General features: G+C 30.6%; 7 protein-coding genes and 2 long non-coding RNA genes across 15 annotated transcripts; 5 read left to right on the top strand and 4 right to left on the bottom strand.

Moving 5' to 3' along the window:
• The first annotated feature begins 160 nt into the window (after window positions 1–160).
• Window positions 161–1,110, top strand: LOC128391924 (lipid droplet-regulating VLDL assembly factor AUP1-like). Its single transcript, XM_053351883.1, has one exon. It carries the CDS (start codon window positions 616–618, stop codon window positions 1,036–1,038), a length of 423 nt encoding a protein of 140 aa, XP_053207858.1. The 5' UTR covers window positions 161–615; the 3' UTR covers window positions 1,039–1,110.
• Window positions 1,111–1,242: 132 nt separating this feature from the next.
• LOC128391922 (L-seryl-tRNA(Sec) kinase-like) lies at window positions 1,243–2,891 on the bottom strand. Its single transcript, XM_053351881.1, has one exon. It carries the CDS (start codon window positions 2,383–2,385, stop codon window positions 1,303–1,305), a length of 1,083 nt encoding a protein of 360 aa, XP_053207856.1. The 5' UTR covers window positions 2,386–2,891; the 3' UTR covers window positions 1,243–1,302.
• Window positions 2,892–3,728: 837 nt separating this feature from the next.
• On the bottom strand, window positions 3,729–5,381 carry LOC128391925 (uncharacterized). Its single transcript, XR_008325904.1, has 3 exons — window positions 5,131–5,381; window positions 4,898–5,018; window positions 3,729–4,830 (listed from the first exon to the last, which is right to left on the bottom strand). It is a non-coding gene; the product is annotated as an uncharacterized LOC128391925 (long non-coding RNA).
• Window positions 5,382–5,528: 147 nt separating this feature from the next.
• On the top strand, window positions 5,529–10,930 carry LOC128391916 (protein timeless-like). Of its 2 annotated transcripts, XM_053351870.1 has the most exons (4): window positions 5,529–5,665; window positions 6,128–6,881; window positions 6,957–10,280; window positions 10,358–10,930. In XM_053351870.1, the coding sequence occupies exons 2-4, from the start codon at window positions 6,245–6,247 to the stop codon at window positions 10,606–10,608; spliced, it is 4,212 nt and encodes a 1,403-aa protein (XP_053207845.1). In that variant the 5' UTR covers window positions 5,529–5,665; window positions 6,128–6,244; the 3' UTR covers window positions 10,609–10,930. The 2 variants fall into 2 exon arrangements, with proteins under 2 accessions (XP_053207845.1, XP_053207844.1); XM_053351869.1 differs by having other exon boundaries at window positions 6,128–10,280; window positions 10,358–10,929.
• A 496-nt stretch (window positions 10,931–11,426) lies between these two features.
• Window positions 11,427–13,775, top strand: LOC128392002 (sphingomyelin phosphodiesterase-like). Its single transcript, XM_053351970.1, is given in 8 exon segments — window positions 11,427–11,438; window positions 11,510–11,686; window positions 11,759–11,944; window positions 12,037–12,623; window positions 12,728–12,850; window positions 12,929–13,058; window positions 13,061–13,542; window positions 13,614–13,775. Coding segments are annotated over 8 exon segments (1,821 nt in total). The 3' UTR covers window positions 13,738–13,775.
• On the bottom strand, window positions 13,266–15,813 carry LOC128391919 (proline-rich protein PRCC-like). Of its 4 annotated transcripts, none has more exons than XR_008325903.1 (4): window positions 14,984–15,813; window positions 14,233–14,857; window positions 13,706–13,776; window positions 13,266–13,495 (listed from the first exon to the last, which is right to left on the bottom strand). XR_008325903.1 is itself a non-coding variant. In XM_053351879.1 (3 exons), exons 1-2 carry the CDS (start codon window positions 15,683–15,685, stop codon window positions 14,273–14,275), a joined length of 1,287 nt encoding a protein of 428 aa, XP_053207854.1. In that variant the 5' UTR covers window positions 15,686–15,813; the 3' UTR covers window positions 13,266–13,495; window positions 14,233–14,272. The 4 variants fall into 4 exon arrangements, 2 of the variants coding, with proteins under 2 accessions (XP_053207854.1, XP_053207853.1); XR_008325902.1 differs by having other exon boundaries at window positions 13,364–13,498; XM_053351879.1 differs by lacking the exon at window positions 13,706–13,776.
• A 1,777-nt stretch (window positions 15,814–17,590) lies between these two features.
• On the top strand, window positions 17,591–18,579 carry LOC128392130 (uncharacterized). The gene is made up of 2 exons (XM_053352115.1): window positions 17,591–17,948; window positions 18,187–18,579. The coding sequence occupies exons 1-2, from the start codon at window positions 17,781–17,783 to the stop codon at window positions 18,577–18,579; spliced, it is 561 nt and encodes a 186-aa protein (XP_053208090.1). The 5' UTR covers window positions 17,591–17,780.
• On the bottom strand, window positions 18,363–20,461 carry LOC128392132 (uncharacterized). Its single transcript, XR_008325941.1, has 4 exons — window positions 20,313–20,461; window positions 19,164–19,342; window positions 18,572–18,724; window positions 18,363–18,501 (listed from the first exon to the last, which is right to left on the bottom strand). It is a non-coding gene; the product is annotated as an uncharacterized LOC128392132 (long non-coding RNA).
• LOC128392129 (uncharacterized) lies at window positions 19,246–24,336 on the top strand. Of its 3 annotated transcripts, none has more exons than XM_053352113.1 (5): window positions 19,246–19,635; window positions 19,832–20,248; window positions 22,633–22,763; window positions 23,060–23,201; window positions 23,315–24,336. In XM_053352113.1, exons 1-5 carry the CDS (start codon window positions 19,378–19,380, stop codon window positions 23,549–23,551), a joined length of 1,185 nt encoding a protein of 394 aa, XP_053208088.1. In that variant the 5' UTR covers window positions 19,246–19,377; the 3' UTR covers window positions 23,552–24,336. The 3 variants fall into 3 exon arrangements, 2 of the variants coding, with proteins under 2 accessions (XP_053208088.1, XP_053208089.1); XM_053352114.1 differs by having other exon boundaries at window positions 19,336–19,635; window positions 23,280–23,418; XR_008325940.1 differs by lacking the exons at window positions 19,246–19,635; window positions 19,832–20,248; window positions 23,060–23,201; window positions 23,315–24,336 and adding exons at window positions 20,545–20,761; window positions 21,216–22,460 and having other exon boundaries at window positions 22,633–22,731.
• Window positions 24,337–24,477: the final 141 nt, after the last annotated feature.

The raw sequence follows: 24,477 nt of genomic DNA, 5'->3' as shown, positions 1-24,477 counted from the left end.
AATTTAATTGTAATTAACAATTTACATTTTCGTTGGAAAGTTTCAACTTTTCTCACTTTGAATATGGTCCCGAATTCGTTGCTCCATCTGTTGGCCTGAGATTGAACTTGAATTTGTTTTCTTTTCTAAATCAAATTAAATGTAACATTTGAAATGTTGACATTTTTTGTTAATTTGATTGTTTTTCATTCTGTTAATTAACTAGTTAATTAATTGATTATTGATTAATAAGGAGAGAAAATTATGTCTATTTAATTGGATTAATTGAGTGTTTTCTTTGTTATTCTTTTCTATGTGATTGATCGTTTTAAATTGTGTGTTCACTTTGTTTCTTAGTTGAATTTTCTTTCTCTTTTATTTTTTCTCTTCCTTTTTCTCTGGTGTTGGAAAAAAATTGATTTCTCTTTTTAGAAAATTTTACCGCTGATTTATTCTATTTTTTCTTGATAACTTTGTGATTCTTTTAATTTTTTACAGTTACAATTTTGTCTACTGTTTCTACTTGTTCTTGTTTCTCTCCTTTTTTTTTCTCCTTCTAAGCCTTTTTTTAGGTGGTTCCTTTTCTTTTCTTTTCCCATTTCCATTTTGGTTTTTTTCCAAACAAAATTAGTCCAAATGAATTCTTCTAATGATATTGAAATCGATCAGATGGCAGTTAGAGTGAAGGAGATTCTTCCACATGTGCCTTTAAAAACAATCCAAACCGACCTAAGGGTAACCACGGATATCGACGAGACCATAGCTCGACTTTTGGATGGTGTTCTATCTTTCCAACCTGAAGCAGTAGATCTTACAAAGTTAACCCAAGCAGCTGCTTCTAAAACATCATCATCATTTTCTTCATCAATTAATAATGGAAGACAAGGTGACGATGAAATAATTACCTCCAACGGAGTACCGGCTTCCTTCAATACTGCTGCCAAAGTTTTCGGGAAATCACCCAACGAAAGGATGTTATCATTTAAAGACAGGAAAAAAAACCTTATCGAAGCAGCTAGACAAAGATATATAAAGAAACACGGACTCAAATTATCCTAATTTGTTGTTCTTTTTTTTCCTTGAGCTCTTATGGATTAGATTTTCGATAGAAGATTCTCTTGTAATCTCTCTCTCTCTCTCTCCCTTTTATCCCACTTTTCTCTATCTATCTAAACTCTCCTCTGACATTTTCCCTCTAACCATATTCTATCTCCTTTTCTTTAAATTTATTGTGATATCAGATCCATTTAAACATATATTCCCTTTACATAATCAAATTTTACAGATTTATTAACATCCAAAAACAAAATCCACAATTGAGTGTTAAATGCAATCACCTTTTCCACCACTTCCTCCAATAATCAGTGTTTTCCTCTCTTCCAATTGTGATTCAATCAAATTGCAAACCATTTCAATTAATCTTTGGTTCAACGTTTCCTCCTTAATCAAGGCTTCACCAAAATCAGGATCCAATTGATTATTAAGAAATTTTTTCAACAATACTTTTCGTATTGATGAAAGCTGTTTACCAATATTACCATGATTACAATTAACTACCATTGGATTAACCATCATCCTGTTTACACTTAATCTTAATAATTTATCAAATCTGTGAACCAAATTATTTGCTGTTACCTTTCTGGACATTTCTCTTGATTCCTGTTGATTGTGAGCATCATCATCATCTTGAATTTGATTCTCTATCGGAGTTTCACAAGCTTTTCGTATTAATCTAATGGTTACATCATAATTTTCATCTTCCAATTGATCATCATCATCATCGTCATAACTAATCTCCATCAATTGTATTTCGTTACCAACGTTAACACCAAATTCATCCTTTTTGGGTCTCTCAAAGCGATCAGCCATTCGGATGATTATTTTTTCATCTACAAAATTTGACCTTATTTTATTTCGTCTCAAACAGGAATCGATTGGAGTGTTGATTGTAATCAGTGAAAGGCCAAGTTTAAATTGTCTTGATAAACGGAAAAATTGTTCTCTCATCGATTTATAATAGAAATTATCTTCTACAATCAAACAGAAATAATCAAAATGTTCAATATTTTCCAAGGGAATTTGTTGGATGATCTTCTCAAGATATTTGGTTGTTTCATTAATTGGAATTGATCCATGAGATGAATTTGGTGAATTAATTAGAAGAGATAAATAAGTTTCACATGAAGAGATGAAATATTTTCTATTCTCTTTCCATGATGATGATGATGACGAATCTAATTGATTAACAATTAACTTCTGTTTCTCCAATGGAATCACTTTATCAAAGTCTAAATACAAACATTTCATGTCAACATGATTTCGGTTAATATAATTAACTAATCTTGTTGTAAATGTTGACTTACCACTGGCTGGAAGACCAATTATCAAAACAATGCAACCTTTCATCGTTAATCACTCGTTTAAATCACAATTAACACAAACAAATTGTGAACAACAATTGACAGAAATGAGGATCAATTACACATCAAAGGAAAATCAGCTGATCAACAGAGTAGAAGTGAAAAAAAAACTGTTTTGGTAAACAGAAATGAATCAATTACATCTTTAAGTCATTTTTTTCTCGTTTAATTGATTGATAGCAATTGATTGATTATCGATTTTGGATTCAAGTGTAAAATCCTAAACAATTTATGTGTCATAATTATGCAAATTGAGTGAAAATTTTACTGAGATTTTGAAAGGACAAATTGTGATTGTTAATTGTTTCAAATAAGCTTATTAATTATTACAACAAGAATATAATCACTTCCGTGTTGCCCTAATTAATTAAATTGTTTTCAATTCTTCCGAATAATAATTTCATTCATTTAAATTATAATTAAATTTACAAAATGTAAAATCATTTTGTAAATTTAATGAAATTAATTTGTAATAAAATTTAAACCTTTTTTTCATCAATAAGTTTACACAATTATCATTACTAAATTTGTTGATAATTAAGTAAATTGTAACAATTAGTCAATCGATTCAATTTCATCGATTTCATTATAATGAGATTGTAAGTGTTTCTTTAACTCTGCAAAAGCATTTCTATTGTTAAACAATTGATCACAAAAGTGACAAGTTAATTGTCGCGATAAAAGATTAATTAACTCGCCTTTTGATGGTAATTTAACTTTTCCAAATTCATTTAAATGAGTTAAAACACTTTCAGGAGTGATAAAGAAATCACAATTAAATGAATTGTAATGTTTACGATTCTTTAAATGAACTGAATCATGATCCATGGAGATGAGATGAAGATGAAGCCTGTTCATTGAAGGCTCAGAATGGAAACCAAATTTAAATCCATATTTAGTGTTAATCTTTGATGTCCAATTGATTGATTGTTGATATAAATGGTTAATTAATTGAATGTGAGACCTGTTTAAATCATTGAGTGTATTTAGTTGAGGATCAAGAACCACAGCAAGAAAATGGTAACGTGATTTAGGATAAGCATCTTGGATGATAGTTAAGTAATTGTCCTTGTAAAGTATTGATGATTGATCCTTAATCTGGATAATTAAACCATCTTTCCATGACATGGTTAACAATTTAACAATTAAATTATTATAACAGGGAACTTGATTAGTAGTGAAAATAAAATAAGAGAGAGAGAGAGATGAAAATTTCAATTAAACGATATTTATAATTAAGGGACTGTTGATAAAGAAACAACGGAAAATCATCTTAATGATGATTAGAAATTTGCTCCTTCCACTTAATTAACAATTAACTATTATTACAATTGTGAGTCCATTTGAATTGTGATGTAACTTTAAATGGCTTTTAAATTCATCAAAATTGTCCAATGGATCAAATGATTTACCAAGAAAGAAAATGGCAAACTAATTGTTGACATAAAAGGTAATCAATTTGATCGGATTTTGGTAAATTAACTTTACCAAATTTATCAATTGTAACAAACTGACCAACGGTCAATTTATCCTACGGATTAATCCATTGTGACCATTGGGAATATTAAATATTCCGACACGTTGAAAACACTAAATGATTTAATGTATTAATCATTTAGATCCATTTGTTGATTGATAGTTAACCAGTTACATAATTATATTACAATCTGATTACGATGCTGTTAATTAAGGGAAAATGAAGTTAAGCAAATTTACTAATCAGAGTATTGACTTGAAATTGTCATCGTTTTGATTAACCTAAATTGCGTTTTAATTTAAACTAATATTAAACAAACAAAGTGTAATATTTTTAGTCTATTAATATGTTGGTTAAATTGAATTGCGATTATTAATAACTGATCAATTTATAAATATGAGATTAATCATGTTGATCATTTACCGAGTTCGCTTTCATAATTGATCTAAGCCATCGGCGATTACAACAAGGCCAATTATGAAAGATTGTAATCTTGTTTCGTTAATAATGTAGTAATAATTATAATGGTGATGATTAACTAGAAGTAGCAAAAGTGATTAGTAAGAAATTGGAAAATCAATCGTTGATGAAATGATAATTATCACAAATCGGTTTCATTTTCAAATTACAGTAAGAAAAATGGTTCATATTAATCAATAAGAAGCCAATTTGTAGCAATAATCAATTGAAATAGCAACAAATTTCCTCCCTTTGAATATGAGATGAACTGATTGAAGGGAATTGTAATTGAATCAACTCATTTCATGGAAAATATTATCCTATCAACATGTTCATCTATTCAACAGAATCTATTCAGTTGAGAAAACAAAAATGAACCGATGGAATGGTCAGTTTGAATTGATTGAATCGCAGGTAAAACTGAAACGGATAAGACAAAGTTTATGGATTCACGTTGAAAATCAAGTCAATTTAACCAAATAATCACGTAAATATCTAGATAAGAGAGAGAGAGAGAATATAATTACTATTCTTAATCAGGTAAAATGATCACTTGAAATACTCAATAGTTAATTGGATTGAAAGCATCACGTTGATTTTTCAATTCTATTTGTAAATAGTAAAAATTTCATCCGTTTTCGTCCAAACCTCATGCATCCAACTAATTACATGTAGTTGTTACTCTAGATAGATGATGAGAATAGAAAGAGATAGAAAAAGGTAAACATTGAAAAATGTAATCAGGAAAACGATGACAATCAAAAGAAAATAATTAAAAATGAAGATAATCCATACATAGGATCTGAGAGAGAATCTAATTTGCAACTGAGAGTCTTTATGATTAACACACTGAACGAAAAATCCTTGGAAAACGTGATTACAATTTAAATGGAATAGAATATGAGATGATGATGGTGAAAGAGAGAGAGAGAGAGAGAGAGAAAACATGAATAGAAAAGAAACGAAAAGTATTAACACGAGCAGAGAAAAAGGATTAACGAAGAAAACACGTGAAAGAGAATAGAAATTTTTTTTATTCTTTTCTCTTGCAGCTGAAGAGAAAAAGAAAACGTGCCTTGTGAATGTCACTCATTCTCTTTTCTGTTTCTCTTTGCTACTTGTTGATTCTTTTTTTGGTGATTTGTGTTGATTATCGAGAACAACAATTAACATAATATATTTGAGTTACTTTTCCTCATCTTCTTCTCACTGACCACTTTAACCTCCCATTTATTTTTTTCTCTCCTTACTGACCATTCGTTTCAACCATTATGGTGAATTCACTTTTTCCCAACCCTAACAGGAAAATGTTTCCATCTTTATTGGCTATGTAAGTTTTACCATTTCTTTTCCCTCCCTTTTACTTTCCTTAATCTTTATCCATCTTCATCTTTCATCTTTCATCTTTCTTTCTCTCTCTCAGTTTATCATCTTTAAGGTTTCTATCAGAATTCCTCACATGCATTTACCTATTTTCTTGTGACTCCATTTTCTCCCTGAATTTCATTTCTCTCTCTCTCACTTGTTCTTTTCTTTGATTATGTTCATCTCCTTGAACTTAACTGTTTTCTCATCTCAGATTTTCATTTGTTTTCTTTACTTTCGAGTTAAATTGAGAAAATTAATATTCATGTTTATTAATTGAAATCATTTTCTCAGTTTTACAATTTCAATTCTTTACTCAGTTGAGAGATATTATTCTTTTTCTCTTATGTCAACCCCATTAATTTATATTCTTCTTCCTTGGATCACCTAAAATCAATTTTCTTTCTTCTTCTTTTTACTTATTTAGATTTTTCTCTTCTTCATCGACTGTTTTTCAATCTCAATCACCATTTTTACTCAGAAAACTTTGTCGATCATCTCAACGCAGTTAAATGATTCCAATCTAGTGACAAACGGGCGCTCCATGGAGTACCTACTGATCAATCGTTCAAGCCTTCATGCTTTATGCTCCTCAATTGGTTGGATTAATGAAAATGGTCACTATGAGATGAACCCACATTGTTTGGCTACTCTCATCTCAATAGAACAACAATTGATTAATGAAAGCTCAATCACAAGAAATATCCGTATTGGCCTTGGATTATCTCACATTATTGAACGAGATTTACTTGGTATCTTAGGGGTTACCGATTTATTCAACAATCCACCCATCATAAGGATAACTGTTAGACTTTTGGTCAATTTAACTCTTCCATCTGAAGTTATCCTACCCGTTTCATTACCATATTATCCTTCACGTGCATCACCATGCAAACCACCCAATGAATCATTAACTTGCCGAGTTGTTCAGTTACAAAAAATGCTTCTGGATGCGAAAAAAGCTTTCATCAAATCAAATAAGGTTACATCTTCATTAATTGCTACAATGAAACTTGTCCCATTAACCAATTCTTCAGATACTTTTAATGTAAACAGATCATCATCATCAACAACAACAACAACAACTACAACATCATCTTCTAATCATTATATTAATTTACTCAACTCTCATTCAATTTTCACCGATCATCCTTCATCTGGATTCAATGAATCAACTGAAGGTATTATTGATACTATTGATAAAAATCTTATTCGTGATTGTCTTCTCCTCTTTCGTAATCTTCTCCATGTTCCAGATAAAATTGAACCATATGAACCCGAAATTGCTGCAACAATTAATGTTGGAATGGGTGGTGGAGGTAAAACTAAGGAAGATTGGCAAGATTCTCAGCGACGAATTATTTGGAATCTTTTGGTTCAAGGTTTAGACAATACTCTTCTCTTTCTCATGTCAACACCATATCGTCGTAATTGGATCTGTCAAATTGTTCAGCTTATTACACTTCTTTACAAGAATCAACCTGTTTCCAAGTTAATTCAGTGTATTTCAACTAAAGACTCAACTTCTGATTGTTCTGAAGATGATGCTGATTCTGATCATACACTTTCAGCCCAAAGATCATCATCAACATCTATTCTATCCGATTCATCGTCATCAAAAGAGTGTGGAGCTCAATCATCTGAATCTAAAGATGATTCAGGTTATTACCAACAAACGGAAATTGAACGAAATTGTCCTGAATCAATTTGTTTTGAAAATAACAAGAATATTACTCAAAATGATTATCAACAATCGACAACCAATTCAGATCTTACTGAAAAGATGGATACATCGGTACCAACCCATTCTACCTCTAATTGGCATAAAAATGTAACTTCACGTGAGTGTGACGACTTACCCATGGAAAACGGTGAAAGTACCGAAAGTAATGGTAAAAACGAGAGAGAAAAAAATCGTCCGAATCAAATCAATGACGAAGAGAAAGAATATGCAAAAACGGAAACTAATCTACAAGAATCCGTGAGGATGGAAGAAGATGATTGTGCCAACGATAATCAAACTTCAGGATTTTCCGGTTCGTCGGAAGAAGACGATAGACGAATGCACAAAGTGAAAAAACCTCACCAACGATCAACAACCAAACCAACCGATTTAGATGATTCAGATGATTCGGATTACGGTGCTATAAAAGTGATGCGATGTCACCATCATCCACCAAATGTTACTCGAAAAACTAAAATATGTTCACCAATCCCGAGGTCACCCAATTGTTGTCCCTCTATTTGCATGGAGACCGCAATAGCGGCCGCTCTATCAGCGATCTCAGTGTCTGCATCAAGCTTAGAATCTAGTCAAGCCAAAGGATCACCAAGTAAATCTACTAACGATCAATCGTCAACTCTTAAATCAACAAGTTCAAAAGACTCAATCAAATCAGATAAAGGAATCAATTCAACGAGAATTGTTAATGATTCCCAGAAAAGTACAATTAACTCTGAAACTCAAGTTAAACCAATTGCCCCTTGGGACAAGAAGAAAACCTGTGGATCTAAATCTTCGTCAATTGGAAATGAATCAATTGCTCCAAGTGATAATGACATTTGTTCACTTCTCAAAGAATTTACTCTGAAATTTGTTCATAATTTTTTCTCATGTTTAATTCTTGATCTTTCAAAAGAGCTTATTCTATCATCTTCATGTTCATCTAATTCTCATCCTCTTTCACCATCAACTTCTTCACTTGATCTTTCCCACCTTCTCTGGTTAATCAGTTATTTTCTTAAAATATCTTCATCAATTGATCTTAATTACAACCATTTATCTCCAATACTTCAAATTGATATGTTTGGATTTCTTGTCTACAATGGACTAATGCTTAATGAGGAAATTGAATCTCTTTCAACCCGATCAGTAGGAATTACACCAATAACCACCACTGAATCACCGCCTCGTTCACGATCATCATCATTACCTGTTACAGTTATGACCACAGAATCAAAATCATCCAAATGTCCATTTGCATCTTCATCCTCATCTCCATCTTCAAATAATCAACAATCTGAAGCTAAAGTGAACATGATTCATGATGATTTGATAAAAAAGTTAACCCGTAAACTTCAATTGTTGATTACTGCGCTTAAAGAAATGATCATCACGGTTTCAGGTTATATTGGTAAATCATCATCCGATGAGGCAGAGAAACAATCATTAAACAATTTACGAACATCATTAGCCAATATGACTGCCCTGAGGCAATTTTTTCTTCTCGTAACTCGTTGTTATTCACCAGTCATTCATCCTAAATCATTTCTAGTTGATTCAATTGTTACTCATCATCATTTAATGCTCCTTCTTGATGAACCCTTTAAACGAGGTAATTGTAATCTAGTTGATCATCTTCAACAATTTGCAACAATCAAGGTGATGGAACAATATGGTCGAGTGTTGGAAGCTTTCCAATCAAATAATGAATTAATTAACAATTGTGTCTTTACTATTATGCATCATGTTGCCGGTGATTTAAGGAATCCTGAATGTCTTTTCCAGCCGATAATCTTGAAAACATTTTCTCTTATCATGGAATCTGATATAGAATTGACAGATTCATGGGAAGATTTGATGGAATATGTTATGAATCGTTTCGTGAAAGCGGCTACTCGTTCAAACGCTAATCGATTGAATAAATTGACTGATACAACTCCGATTGCTAGTACATCAAAAATTGATCCTTCAATTAATCCAATTCTCTTGGCATCATCATTATCATCATCAACCGGACTTATTGGATCAATTATATCACCTAGTTCACATTTAATGGGTGAAGATGAAGGTGTTGATAGTGAAAGACAACCTTGTGATTTAGGTTCGATTGCCACTTCAACCCACCAAACTCGCGGTGCAACAATTTGTAGTTCAAGTAAATCTTATGGATCAGATGGATCATCTTCCATTGATTTAACCAACTTAGATACTAATCATGATCAATTGTATTGGTTGTATCTTCAATATGAGCAAACCAATGATCCAATATCATGTATTCTTGAAGTTATCATGGAAGAGCAAGGAATCACCATGGATCGAGCTGAATTAATTTCACAATTAATGGTGAAAGGGATAATCTCTTCAGAGGAATATAATCGATTTATGGAATACGATTATGGATTAAGTTCAATCAAAAAACTCGAAGAAGAAACCGATGGAGGTCGAGATGATGAATATGAGGATAGAATGTCTCATGACAATATTAATGACATTGGTCAAGATAATCATCATCATGATTCATCTTATCAGCAACAACAAATGGACACATCAAGAGTTACCAGTTTAAATGGATTTAAATGTGACAATGTTTTAGATGAAAGTAGAGCTTCATCATCAGTTGACAATATTTCAACAATTAATCATGATTCAAATGAGGATAGAGTGATGATGGAGGAAACTGCTCAAGAAGTAGCTGAAATTGATTGTCTAATTGATAAGTTAATCAAAATGGGTTTCAGTGATCAGCTCACTTGGATTGGATCAATTCTGTTAGATATTATTAATGTGAAAATGTGTCAAGTTAAAAGTGTCAAACAAGATTCACAGATTCTCGAGCCAATTGCTTATTTTAGTAATCGTAAGTTTTAATTACAAGTTAGAAAGAAAAAATTTCTTCTTAATTAACTCTTTTCTTTTAATATATCATGATTATAGTTCTTGGTCAACCAGTTCCAATTGTACCTTTCAATGAGAAACAAGAATTAGCTCTCAATTCAAAGCCAATGGTTGAATTATTACAAAGAATCGGATTCCAATTGCCCAATGATGTCTCCAAATTATATCCAAGGATACCCGTTATCTTTACACCCGATATAATGTTCAAAATTGCATGTAAAATATCATCACCCAAACATGGAAATCTACTTTTTAAACCGGAAGAGATTCTGGAAACTGAAAAGTCTTAATAATGATCTTAAATCAATTTGATTCATTTATCATGATTATAAAACTCCCATAATCATATTATCATGGTGGAAACACTCAACTGTATTTTCAATTGATATTAAGTTTTTATTAATTGTTCACTTGACAATTTAATCAATTCTTAATTTGAGAAAATAACATTTATTGATATTATTAGAAATATCAATTAATCTCATTCCAAAGTATCAACAGTTATTAATTTGTAAATTTAATTTTTTTGTTTCAACTATTTAAATGTTAGCCCAATTTTACCTAATCATTAACAATTAGTATTAAATATTAATATGTAAATTAAAGTTAAGTGATAATAAATTAATTATCAAAGTAATTTAAAAAGTGACAAACTTTTTTAATCTCAACTGAATCGCATTAACCAAATTATAACCTTAACCTTGTGTTTAATTTTGATTAACTAAATCAAATGATTGATACAAACAATTAAAATAATTAGATCACAGAGAGAAAGTTGATCATGTTAATTTTTATTAATTTTCTTTAGACAATCAAGTTTAACCTTGGCCCATATTGATTAGAATCTCATATTTTAATTGTTACAATTAAATCAATTAAGTTTACAGTCAATATAAGGGCATCATCATCATAATTAGGAGGTTAAATTGTTTACAATTGAAACCAAAGTAACCAAAATTAACAAGATAAAAAGAGGTAACAATTTGATTAAAGTAAATCAAAGTTAATCTGAGTCGGTTTGTGAAGATGAATTTAATAGTTAAACTAATAATCAAGTTAATTGTACTCGAATTAAGTTTTAATTGTTACAGTTTAAGTGAAATAATTGATGATAATCAAAGTATCAACTTAAATGCGAATACATTTCCCTTCAAACAATTACCATTCACAATTGGTAACCAATTGATAGAGGAACCAAATAAAGTTAAACAATTGGAACAATTAATTAATGAGGTTGAATCATTTCTCAATCAAAATTCAACTAAATCATCGAGAATCTCAAATTATCCAACTAATTACGGTTCTGTTGGTAATTCTTATGTTTATGGAGTATTACAAAGACTATTGGAAGTTATTTCGTTTAATGAGGTAATTAAAAGTTCGCCTTGATTGTGATTAGTGTTTAAATTGTTTTCTCTTCAATTTCGTTCTTTCTTCAAGATAATTTATCGAGTTCGTGAAGGAGTCGCTTCGACAACGACCTGTTTGACCTGCCGATTGTTGGCCATCTTTTTCACCAACGATCACCTGAGTACCTATTCTTACCTTTACATGATGGAAACACTTTGTGTCTCATTTGGGATGCAAAAGAAACACATTTGCCGAGAGATGATAGACCAAGTAACAGTTAGTTAATTGTTGAAGAGAATTTAATTTTACCAGTCAACAAGAATGAGAAAGAAAATTTAATTGTTTGTTTTATCTCTTATTTTCTGCAGAATGTTGTTGATTATGTACGATTGAATACTAAATTAACATCAGAGGAAATGTGTGGTGTTTCAATTGGATTGGGTTGTGTGTTTTTCACCACCGAGAAAATTAATTGGACAATTCCGCTTCCAGATGAAGTGGAAACAATTGTATCAAATGAGGTGGAAAGTTTTTCATTGAATAACGGTAAAAAAGAGGGTGGAAAAGTTTATACAATTGCTCAGATAACCGATGTTCATATGGATCCTTTGTATGTTCCCGGTACTATTGCGAGTTGTAATGAGCCGGTTTGTTGTCGACCAGATCAAGATTTCACTGACCATTTGGTTGGTGTTGCTGGACTTTGGGGTGCTTACAACGGAGGCTGTGACACTCCCATTTCAACAGTTTTCCAAACAATGGAGAGACTCAATGAAAGCTCACACCTATTACACTACATCTTGAGCACTGGCGATGTGATTCCTCATGATATCTGGAATTATCGTAGAGCGACAACTCTTGGATTATTGGATATTATGGATAAAGCTTATGAGATTGTTGATCCAGTTCCAGTTTATTCAGCGATTGGAAATCACGAGGCGATTCCAATCAACAGGTAAGAATCGATCCACTCGACTGACGAAAGTAGAAGTTGAAGTAAATGTTAATTGTTTGAGATTATTTTTTTTCTCTCTCTCTCTCCGCTGTTTTCGGTAAAAGTTTCTCTCCGTCGTCCAAAGAGATCGGTGGTAGAGATGATATAACTAACGATTGGCTCTATCAAAGTTTGGCTCATCGATGGTCAAAATGGATTCCAGAGGAATATTCAGAAGATTTTAAAAGGTAGTTAATTGTACTGTGAAAATAGTAGTATTTGTTTGATTCATGATTACTTTGCATCATCTTATCATTGATTGTTAGACGTGGTAATTATGTTGTCAAAGTTCACCCTGGTTTCCGGATAATTCAGTACAATAGTAATTACTGTGCTCGCACCAATCCATGGGTTCTTTATGATTCAGTTGATCCTGGTGAGATATTGGCATTTTGGCTCATGAATTGGCATCAGCTGAACGGGAAGGTGACACGGTTCATCTTGTTGGTCATATTGCTCCCGATCATCGTGAGTGCACCCAAGCTTGGCTTCATAACTTTATTAGGATAATTGAACGTTATCAGAATACAATTAAGGCTCAATTTTATGGACACGATCATCGAGATGAATTTCGTTTATATTATTCATTGAAAAATTCAACAATTCCAATTGGATTTGCTTTTATTGCTCCATCATTAACATCTTATTCTCAGACTAATCCAGGTTACAGAATTTACCAAATGGATGAACAAGGAGTGATCCTTGATTATGAGACACAATATTTTAATTTGACGGAAGATCAATTCTCAAATCAACCAAATTGGAAGACGATGTACAAAGCAACAGAATTATTCCAATCGGATCAGGTTAATCCTCAAATTCTCGATAATTTCCTGCTAAAAATAGAAAAAGATGATCAGCTTTTCGATACATATTACAGGTAATTAAAGGAATCGGTTCAAGAACAACAATTAATCTAATTAACGAAACAATATCTCTTCTTCATTTTAGATACTTTTATGTGATGACTGACGATGAAAGTGGTAAATTTTGGGATGAAGGAATCAAACGAACGGTAATTAGTAGTCATAAAGTTAAATTACCGATGTTAACACCTCCAATTCCAGTGGCTTAGGTCAATTTAAAGGTCAAACTGCGTTCAACATTCAAGGTCCTTAAGCCGTGAAAACAACAAAAACAACAAAAGATCAAATTAATTTTTATACAAATTGAAGCTTCTTATTGGAGGAAATAAACATAAATTTAGATTCCAAAAATACTTATAAATAAAGTTGAAAGAAAAGAAAAAATTAATAAAATTGTTAATCATCTAATTAATTGAACAATTTAATTCAAACTGTTTTCTTTCTTTAACAAGGTAACATATAAATACGATCGCTGTTCAAATGATTGTTAAGCAAAGTTATACAAAACTCTCTTTTCTAATTTCTACCAGGAGCCTCTGGCTCCATAATTAATCTAAAAACAGAAGCACAATTAAGATGAAATTAAATTTTCACCGCAACAATTTGATTGATTGTGTTTGTTTATATGCTTGAGTCTAGAATTTCTTGGATAGATTAATTGTTGTTGAATGATTTTGAGGAAGATTTAATTGTTCTCAACTTACATTTGTTTGATTGTTGGTGGAATTTTAATTTTGTAACAATTTAGAAACCATATTTGGCTCTTGTCTGAGATTTAGTGAATCTATTGTTTGCTGCTTCGTTTTTAAGGTCCAATTCCCGTTGTTTAGCTTGATAGGCAAGGTAAGTGATTTGATTTTTTCGCTTAGCTAGTGGACTTGGTGCTGGTCCTTTTACCGATGTTGATCCACTTTCCATGCTAATTGATCTGAGTAATTCCGTATCATTGGCTAAATAATTGCCAACATTTACTTCAACAATGTTGATTTTATCAGCTGTTTCTTCACCAAATTTGGAAGCAACAAATTTCTTGTAATCAGGATCATTAATATCAGCTGTTGATGGATGATATTTCTTGGATGAGGTGGTAGCTTGAGCTTGTGGATAAGCGTAATAACTTGAAGTACTAGTCTCATTTGCTAATTTGTTCATCATCATTTCATTGAATGAAGATTCTGTCTCAGGTTTGGGTACTACAATTGGTATTATTTTGTTTATATTGGTGTCCAAATGGTTATCATTTTGTGAGATTGATTGGGAAACATCACCAAGTGAAAAGAAATCAACAGAACCTGAGTCTTCAATATCTTCATCTGATTTGATGGGTACCTGGTAGAAGATGGAGAGATGGGAGAAAAAGATTGCAAATTAGATTAATGTCAAGATTATATTCTTTTAAAAGCCAAAAGGGCTAAATCATCTGATAATTTGGAAAGGAAAAAAAAAGAAACAAACATTTTGAGGTCGTTTTGGTGGTATTTTGGTCTTCGGCCGTGAAACTGAGTGTGGAACTAGAGAGGCAACTGATTTTACAGATGAATTGAAAGAAGATGATGAGGGTGAAGGTGATGAATTATCGGCTAAAGGTGTAGAGAATAAATTATTGCAATTGTATCTTGGAGGAGCATTTTTGGGTTTAGGTAGAAAAGAGGACAAGGAACATCCTCCTGCTGGAATTATTTTCCTCTTTGGACCAACTTCCTCTTCCTCTTCTTCCGAAGCATAATCCAATTCATCGATTGAAGGAATAACCACCTTAATTCGTTTAGATTTTTTATCAACCACCACAATATCACTCAAACCAGTTGAAAGAGTTGAAGGTGCAGGTAATTTCTTTCCAATACCAGGTAATTTTCCCAATAATTTACTAGAAGATTCAAGATCATCTACCAAATCATTTCCTTTTGTACCAACAGAATAACCAATGTCACCATCATCATCATCATCATCATCATAATCATCATCATCAGGAATAGAACAGCCATTTACTATACCAACAGAATTGTTATTCGCTAATAATTTACCATCAACCGATTGACTATTAGCTGGATAATCAACTTTTCCAGTAACAGAAACAACAGATTTTACTGGCGACTCAATCTTTTCATCTCCTGGTGAATCTTCATCATCACTTGTGTCATAAGCAACTAATGGCATAGTTGAGAGTAACAATTAAAGCTATTAAATACACTAAGAAATGAATAACATAAAAAATGGAATCAAATTAACTGGTAACAATTTAAAGTAAATCTTTCAACTTGACATCAATGCATAAATAAAAACAACAACAACATTTGGTTAACTTTGAAGGCGCGAAGATTAAAATTGCCGAAAGCAACAAGAAAATCAATTAATTGGGTCAAGGGAAATAAATTGTTCTTGTGATTACAATTAAATCAATTAACCAAATAACCAAAGAAACAGAATCATTATAATGAGATTAAATTAATTGTTCATTGATCTTAAATTGTTACATATTTAAAATCTTTGTAACCACAAGACAATTAATCTTCCGGTTAAATGTAAATGTAAATGTTAATTAGTTAATTGTTGTTGGTTCTTGTTTTAGTAATTAAACAATTAACTAATTGATTGTAATCACAAGTTTTATTTAAAACAGACAGAAATCAAATTTTTATTTTAATTACCAGGCCAAGGATATAAAATCATTAACAATCAATACAAGAGATCAGATTATAATTAACTAATTACTACAATCTATCAATTAATTGGGATTGTTTTAATGTATAAATTAAATTGCGAAAAGTAAAAAAAAATTAATCTCAATCAATTAACTTGTAATTTTATCTTAAATGTTAAATAAATTGTAAGGTTTACATTAAAATATTAATATCAACTAACAATTTAATCAACAATCAATAAATTCAAGATCAAATCAGTTAATATACTTGAAATTGATTGTTATTATTAATAACTGACAAACTAACTGTCATTTTGATTAGTAAACTAAATTGATTGATTGTGTTGATTAATAATCAAGTGATCATGAAGTATTACAATGGATTATCAAAGTTAATTATCAGTTAATTGTTGATACAGAAAAACTTAAATTGTGGGTATGGTTGATATTGAATAACAACAGCAATTTAAATGATATCTCAATGAAATAATCAATGATGATTAACAATAATGTAAAATAGTTAATTGATTATTATCATTGAGAAAATGATGATGATTGAAAGTGAAATTAAACTGTTAATAGTTAAATAATTTAATCAGAAGGATGTGAAAGGGATTAATTGGGAATAATGTATTAGTAGTTAATTGTTGATCGTACGGAAACCGGTTCAAGGTTAATCAACTATTTATTTCAAGTTCAAGTTTCAAATACAAAATCAAAGTAACGGTAATGATAATTGCAAATGAATATCAAGATGAATGATAAATATTATTATTAATAAAAAAAAGGTTATCATCTTTCTCGTCATCATCATCATCATCATCATCTCCTTGTTTTCTGCTTCCTCCTCTTTCATATGTGTTCACATCTTCCTGACTAATGGCTCACTCCTTGAATTTGACCGCTTTCTCCCTCGACTCACTTTAAAAATATCAAGAAGATGATTTTCTAAAGTGAGAGAGATCTCTGTCTTCATCTTCATCTTCATCTTCATCCTAATACTAATTATCATTATCGTCATCGTCATCGTCATCATTGACCTGATGAGGGCTCAATCTGTTCATCAACAACCATGGATTCTCTCAGCAGGTAGATATACCCTGTATAAAGAAGAGAGAAAGAGAGAAAAGATGATATTAGTGAGTAGGTGTTTCTCTCTCTCTATCTCTCTCTCTCTCATTCCAATTTGACTCCCTTTCTCCTTGGAAGTACAGTAATCGCCTCAAGGCAAATTATTAACGGGAAAATCAAGTCTCTTTTATCGGTTACCAATTTCAAGAGAAGAGAGAGAGAGAGAGAGAGAGAGAGAGAGAGAGAGAGAGAGATGATGATGATGATGATGGGAGAGAGAGAGAGGAAAGCCGAGTAAAGCTCCAAAATTATGATGATTGTTAATTTTACACTCACCTGATAACGTTGTTGACCAACATCATTCGTTAGTCCATTTACCGTTACCAAGGAACCAAGTGAATAACAAACAAGCGAGAGATTAACACACTGTTATTATTATTGTGTTTCTTTTTGTTATACTTACAATTCAATTAAAGTGGACATTTGGAAAACAGTAAAACATCATCAAGGGTCAATTAATTAATTTGTGAATCAAACAAAATGTTACCTGTTTTCTTAATATTTTTCATCAGCTGTTTTCTAAATCCACTGGAAGTGTCTAGTGAAATTAAGGAAACAACGGATTTAATTTTCTTAAGCGATTGTCTTTACCAACATAACCATTATCGTAAACTTCACGGAGTACCAGTATTAACGTACGATCGAGAGGTAAGAATCACTTAATCCAGTACAATTAACGAGATTCCCACTTATATAAGAAACGATGAAACTTGAAAAAAATTCAACTTCAACTCGATCGATTAATCTTCGATATCAGTTGATTATCTCAATCAATACTCTTCAATGAATTTCCCTCCATTTGCTTTCTATGTTATAATAACTTTCAAAGTTGTTTCCATCAAATATGATTAACTGTATTCTCTTATATTTTATCGTTAATTGTTAGGCTCTTGATTTGGCTCGAAACAAAGCTTTGGAAATGAGTAAAACAGTTAGTGATGATTCACCTTATTCCAATTACACTCTCAACTGGTCCTACATTCCCGGTACTAAATCGCCTTCGTGTAAGGCGCTTGTCGCCCAATGGTACAAGGGTGTCCATTTTTACAGTTTTACCAAAGGATTGGTACCAAAAAAGGTTGAACCTTTTGCGAAATTAATTTGGCGTCGATCCAAGAAAGTCGGGTGCTCACAGGTAACTAATGATGATCCAACTTCGCCAGGTATTTACACCGTTTGTGTTTATACACCAAAAGGTGATCTGAAAACGGGATCATTGGAAAATATTAGTCCAATTTCAAATCCATCCAATTATTATAACTTTTATTTACTTCGTTAATTGTTGTCGTTAATTTAAGTTATATATCAGCAACTTATCTGGATTAGTTTATAATCGTCACCATTTATATAAATTTTCATCATTAATCATTATCATCATTTTTTTTTCATTATCATTGTCACCATCGTGCTTAAATCCATTCATCCTAATCAATTGTCAATTAATCAATTGAACAACAATTTAACAAAAAATGAACAAAAATTTAAATTTTCTGCTAATTTATTGCAATCTAAACAATCAAATGCTTAATCATTATTGTTAATGATTAATTGTCTTTGTAACTTTTTTTTTAAATATAAAAACAAAATTTTAAGTCTATTGAATTTGCTGTAAACTTTTACATCTTATAATTTTTTCTTGCATTGAATTAATAAATTGTGCTTTCAATTTAATTGTTATTGTTAAATCTTTTACAGATTTTGATTGTTATACTTTTTCATCATCAATTTTCATGGTTATAGAAACTGATTGGATTAAAATTGATGCTAATTTATTAAATTGTTGTTCAGTTCATGCTCAGTGGGAATAGATAGCTAAATATATATGAGAAGCAACAATTTAAATTATCATATTAGTTTACCTACCTTACAGTTAACTTGATTGTAAAATTGAAATCAACTTAACTAATAAGATGATCATCTTTAGAAAAAAAAAATCTAATTTGATTTAATTGTGTGACCACCAGGAAAAATGAAATAAAATTGGGCCAAGAGCAACAATTGAATCTACAATTTAAATTATGATTTAGTTAACTTAATCCAACCTAGAAAAAAAAAGACAAGAAGAAGAAATTAAATTATGGTTAATCAGAAACAAGTTAATTGTGGTAAATTGTCACCATCATCACAAACAAAATCAACACAATCAAATTTAAATCATCTATGGATTTGTAATGTTAACAAATTGTTACCAAATTGGATTCCAACAGCATTGAAAAGTAAATTGTTAATCCGATTGATTAAATTGTTCACAATTTTATGTTTCATTCTGGTGATTGGAAGGTTAATTTTATCATTTCATGTTACTTTTTACCTAATTAGACTCATCTTGTTAAAGGTAAGTGAGAAAATAGTTATTACAACAATCAGTTAACAACAAATACAAGAATGATAATAAATCATTGATCTTATTATTGATTTTGACTTGTACAATTGTATTAATCCATGTAAAAGCTAATTGTCTGTGTATCTAAATAAGTATGTGACAAAATGTTATTTTTCATTTTCTATTATTATTGTTGTTTACCTTTAAGGTTAAATTTTTTTGGGATTGGTCTTATGTAAACCAGGAACACTGTTTACTTTACACCAACAATCAACCATTAATCTTAATTAAACAACAACAACAACAACAACATGATGATGAGTCTAAACAGAGTGAAAAATATTCATCAACAATCAACCGTTTACCTTTACAATGTTACTCATGTCAAGATTTAATCCAGATTAAAAGATTATCTTTATCAACTCATTCCAGAGACCAAATAATTGAAGATAATATTTTAAACAGGATACCATTTATTGTTTCATTAACACCATCAAATGATAATCATAAAAACAACAATAACAATTTAACCAGTAAACCAAATTACGATATTAATAGTAGTAACCCTATTAATTCTTGGCCCATATTATCAAATCATCAACCACCAATTGAGATTCTCAGCAAGGTAAGAATTATTTTAGAATCATAACAAAATTGAAAGAATAGAAGTAAAAAACAAAGATACTAACCTGAAAAGCTTTCACCATTTCCACCATCACCAGTTGAAGATAATCAAGGTAATCAAATAAAAGAAAAAGAAATTTCACTTAAACAATTAACAAATTGTGAAAAGAAAACAAATCAATTAGAAAAAAAAAAAATTCTTTTCTAATTAATCCAAATATCTGATCTCAAGTAATCGGATCCAATTGAACATCTGATTGAATCTTTTTCTTTTCAAGTGAAAGTTAATCAATTGTTTGGAGAATTAATTTAAATTGTTAATTAGTTGATTCTTTTTCATTTTCTAATTAATTTGTCTTGATTAGAATTATGGTTGACTGGGAGAATCTTCAATTTAGAACAATTAATCTTTTCTTTTTCTGTGACGATTTTGATTCTTTTTTTAATTTTGTTCTTTTTTCTCTATGGTCGCCATTTTGGTTTGTTTCTTTTCTTCTTCTTTTCTCTTTTCAAGGTTTGTAATTATAATCTCTTACTTTTTTTTTCTTTGCTCTCTTAAAGATGATTAAGGTGTTTAATTATCGGTGAACACTCACAGAATAAATTGTGATGATAATAAATTACTCTATAATAATGTTAATCTTACATAAAACCAACAAAGTAACAACAATTGTGTATCAACAAGTAATGGTTATCAAAAGTCATTATGGTTTTTGTATATTGTTAGTGTTTTAGTTATGGTTAATTTGTGTTTACTGTTTTACTTTTTTTTTCATGCTACTGTTGCTTATGTTTACCTTCATCCCTCAGGCCAATGTGTTAATTGATTGTATTATCATCATTTTCATGTTTATCTTGTGTAGTTTTTTAACGTTTTAATCTAGAAAATGGTTACACATTGTTAGCGATATTTCAATCAATATAATTATACTAATAAGAGGTTATACTTTTTTTTTCTCTTCTCTCAGATTCTTTAGATGGAAATCAAATGGAACCAGCAACTTGATTTAAGAATGTCAAACACAGAAACCTTAATTTCTCGATGTCTTCGATTGATTGTGTTAGAGAGAGAAAGAGAAAAGAACAAGTTACATTTTCTAATTGTGGCCCGATAAGGTTAGAAAAAAAAACATTGATTTTCTTCTTGTTGGTTTCATTTGAATTGCTGATTTTCATCTAATCTAATTTAATTGATCTTAATTTAATCTACTAATTTGAGATAATTATTTTAACTCAATTGATTTTTAATGATTTCATATTTCAATTGATAATGATGATATGTATGTTTGTGTGCTCAAACATACATATTATTACATAATTACTATGACCCAATTCACATTCAAAAATTTAACCTCATCTCTAATTATTTTTAGATTGTGGTAAAAGGCTAAGGTGAGAGAGAGAGAGAGAGAGAGAGAGAGAGAGAGAGAGAGAGAGAGAGAGAGAGAGAGAGAGAGAAGAAAAAAATTGTTGTCAATATCCGTCTTCTTTTGCTTTTCCATTGATTACCTTGATTAACTTGGTTATCAGCAATGAACCAGACTAACCAGAATTATCACCATCACCATCTTCATCACCATCTTCATCTTCATCTTTAACTGAAACTTCATCTTCATCACCAGCGCCATTACTATCATCATGATCTACATCATTTTCATCTCAAGCCTGTTTGTGGTTAAAAGGTTACAATTATTTTCTTCTTCTCATTATCAATCATTGGAAACGGAAATCCGACATTTTGGTCTAATTGCTTTAAGCTATAATACAATTACTTATTTGTCAAACATTAACTTTTCCAAAGGTCAAATTTAACTTATCGTTACAAACAATTGATATATTGATGATGGACACTAACGAATTGCCAAACTTGTGACTAGGAAAAGCAGTGCGTTAATATTGATTCATTTGCCTGTTGTTTCCTGATTGATCATCTGTTTACCCTCAAGGCAATAATTGAATATTTGAATAATACATCATCACCATCATTTAAATATTCAACAGGTTTTACAGTTAATTTAATATTTAAGTTCGTATTATGACCTTGACAATGGCCCAAATTCAATCTTTCCAGTGTCTTTTATTTTCATACTGATGATGATGATGATTGATAAAGTTTCTCATTTTAATTGTAATTCAAGTATTACAATATAATCAAATAGTTAATCAAAGTCTAATCATTTACATCAATGCATATGATCAACCACAATTAACGGGTTATTATTATTGTTTAATCATAATGGATAATCTAATTGACTGTCCTCAAAATGTTAACGATATTTTGTTTATTGTAACAATTAACAATTCGTTGCACTTATCATTGGAATAAGAAAATTACTTTTTCTAATTGATTTTTATTATTACTTTCTACTTTCTAACAATTAACAGGTATACTCAAAATTGGACAATGAAGATTATGTTTGTTTATTTGCTTCAAATATTCAAGTTAATTCACCCAATCGACTTTTCCACCGACTCAGACAACAATCAACTCTTTCCACTTCTTGGTTTGCCCATTGGTAAGTTAATCTGTTAAATACATTTACTTGTGGATTCTTTTTCCCGGTTTTTCGGATTAGCGTTAAAATTTTGTTCTTTTCCAATTTGGATTAAGATAAGAGATTTGGAAAAATATCCTTAGATTGTTACTAACATTGTTCGGTGTTTTTTTTTCTGTAAAGAAAAGACTAAATTTCGCCAACAGAAAAGTAATAAACAAATTGGATAGTTTATTATAACTAATTTACACTTAATTGTAACTTGATTATTGTTATTTTCAATACAATTGTTATTAATTGATCGCTTTTTCTTTTAGGGAAAATTGTGTCTCAATCTCAAAGAAAGCAATCAGATCGTTGTATTCACGGCCACAATTCATTCCAAGTTTCATTGAATTAACTCATTCTAATTGGATTATAATCTCTGGTAACAATTATACCGCCAAAACTTGGAAACTGGTAAGTTAATTGTAACCATTAAAATTTTACCGCCAATTATTTAGATTAGATGAATGATGGAAACAAATGATTAAAAAGTTTTTCTTCTTTTAACTTTGATTCTTTTTATTTAGATTGATGTCATACAATCAACCAAACTTGGTATTCTTATTCAACTGGTTGGCTCTAATTTGATCAAATTAACACCAAAAACTGATTGTTATCAAGCTGGTTGTGATCCTATTGAGACAACAATTAACTCATTCGATACTTTGATTTACAATACATTTGTTTGGAAATTATCATATCAACCAAGCAATTGTTCAAACAATTTAGCTTTACTTTTAGGAGGATCTCATGAAACTTATTAGATTAGATATTAAAAACAGTAAAAACAATTAATTAATCAGTCAACAACATTATACACCAAATAAATGAGCGGGATTCAGGAAGAGATAAACTTCAAATTATCCACCAGATGGCGACTCAGTAAATACCCAAAATATTATCCAAATTAATTGTGTTTCCTCAAAAATAACTCATCAATTGACTATACAAAAAATTGATTAATTAGTCATCGACTTAATTGTATCGTAATTGAATTAAAAAGTCAACCAAAAATTGGATTCACTTGACAATTTATCCCAAAAAAGAACAAGTGTATCAGGTGGTCTTTAATTAATCCGTTAGATGGAGTAATCACTTGGCTCATATTCTTCAGACTTAACTGCGCATGCGCAGTCACTGTGTTGCTCGATCTTCATGTTAGTTCATTTTCTCTCATCTTCACTTATCACAACTCAAGTTCTCTCTCTCTCTTTCTCTTTCTTTCTTATTTTTTTTCCTTCTCTTCTCTTTTTAATTGTCTCTTCTCTCTTTCTCTCTCTTGTGTAATCTATTTTTTTTTTATTCTTCTTTCTAAAACAAAATTTGATATTAACACAATTTTGCATTAGAATTAATAATCTTCGTAATTGTTTTGTATGCCAAGTGGAGTAATTTATATATAAACTTGTTTGCAAAATATATATTCTATTTTGATATTGTTTTTCGAGTTGATTTTCTTTTTCTTTTTCATCTCTTCTGTGTGTTTTATATTTTACACTCATTGTCATCATCATCATCCTCACCATCCTCATCATCCTCTCACCCATCATCAGCATCCATCATCACATCATCTGTCACAAATGAGGATCATGCCTGAAATGCCACCTAACCCACCAATTCACCCATCAGTGTGTCGATCATTAAATTTTGGTAAAGAATCAGACGATGAAGCCTTTCTAAGTCAAGAATT

This window comes from Panonychus citri, unplaced genomic scaffold, assembly GCF_014898815.1.
Source record: "Panonychus citri isolate SS breed McGregor unplaced genomic scaffold, ASM1489881v1 Contig00135, whole genome shotgun sequence".
NCBI lineage: Eukaryota > Metazoa > Arthropoda > Arachnida > Trombidiformes > Tetranychidae > Panonychus > Panonychus citri.
Note: the sequence above shows the minus strand (reverse complement) of the source record. Positions and strands in the feature narration are given on the sequence as shown.

Excerpts from the sequence above, each read along its gene's own strand:
- LOC128392130 (XM_053352115.1), top strand. The coding sequence starts at position 17,781 with ATGTTACCTGTTTTCTTAATATTTTTCATCAGCTGTTTTCTAAATCCA. Across the intron at positions 17,949-18,186 it reads TATTAACGTACGATCGAGAG|GCTCTTGATTTGGCTCGAAA; the intron begins GTAAGAATCACT and ends GTTAATTGTTAG.
- LOC128391924 (XM_053351883.1), top strand. The coding sequence starts at position 616 with ATGAATTCTTCTAATGATATTGAAATCGATCAGATGGCAGTTAGAGTG.
- LOC128391916 (XM_053351869.1), top strand. The coding sequence starts at position 6,245 with ATGGAGTACCTACTGATCAATCGTTCAAGCCTTCATGCTTTATGCTCC. Across the intron at positions 10,281-10,357 it reads AATTGCTTATTTTAGTAATC|TTCTTGGTCAACCAGTTCCA; the intron begins GTAAGTTTTAAT and ends TCATGATTATAG.
- LOC128391919 (XM_053351879.1), bottom strand. The coding sequence starts at position 15,685 with ATGCCATTAGTTGCTTATGACACAAGTGATGATGAAGATTCACCAGGA. Across the intron at positions 14,858-14,983 it reads CACCAAAACGACCTCAAAAT|GTACCCATCAAATCAGATGA; the intron begins GTTTGTTTCTTT and ends ATCTTCTACCAG.
- LOC128391922 (XM_053351881.1), bottom strand. The coding sequence starts at position 2,385 with ATGAAAGGTTGCATTGTTTTGATAATTGGTCTTCCAGCCAGTGGTAAG.
- LOC128392129 (XM_053352113.1), top strand. The coding sequence starts at position 19,378 with ATGGTTAATCAGAAACAAGTTAATTGTGGTAAATTGTCACCATCATCA. Across the intron at positions 19,636-19,831 it reads TTAGACTCATCTTGTTAAAG|GTTAAATTTTTTTGGGATTG; the intron begins GTAAGTGAGAAA and ends TTTACCTTTAAG. Across the intron at positions 20,249-22,632 it reads CAATTGAGATTCTCAGCAAG|GTATACTCAAAATTGGACAA; the intron begins GTAAGAATTATT and ends AACAATTAACAG.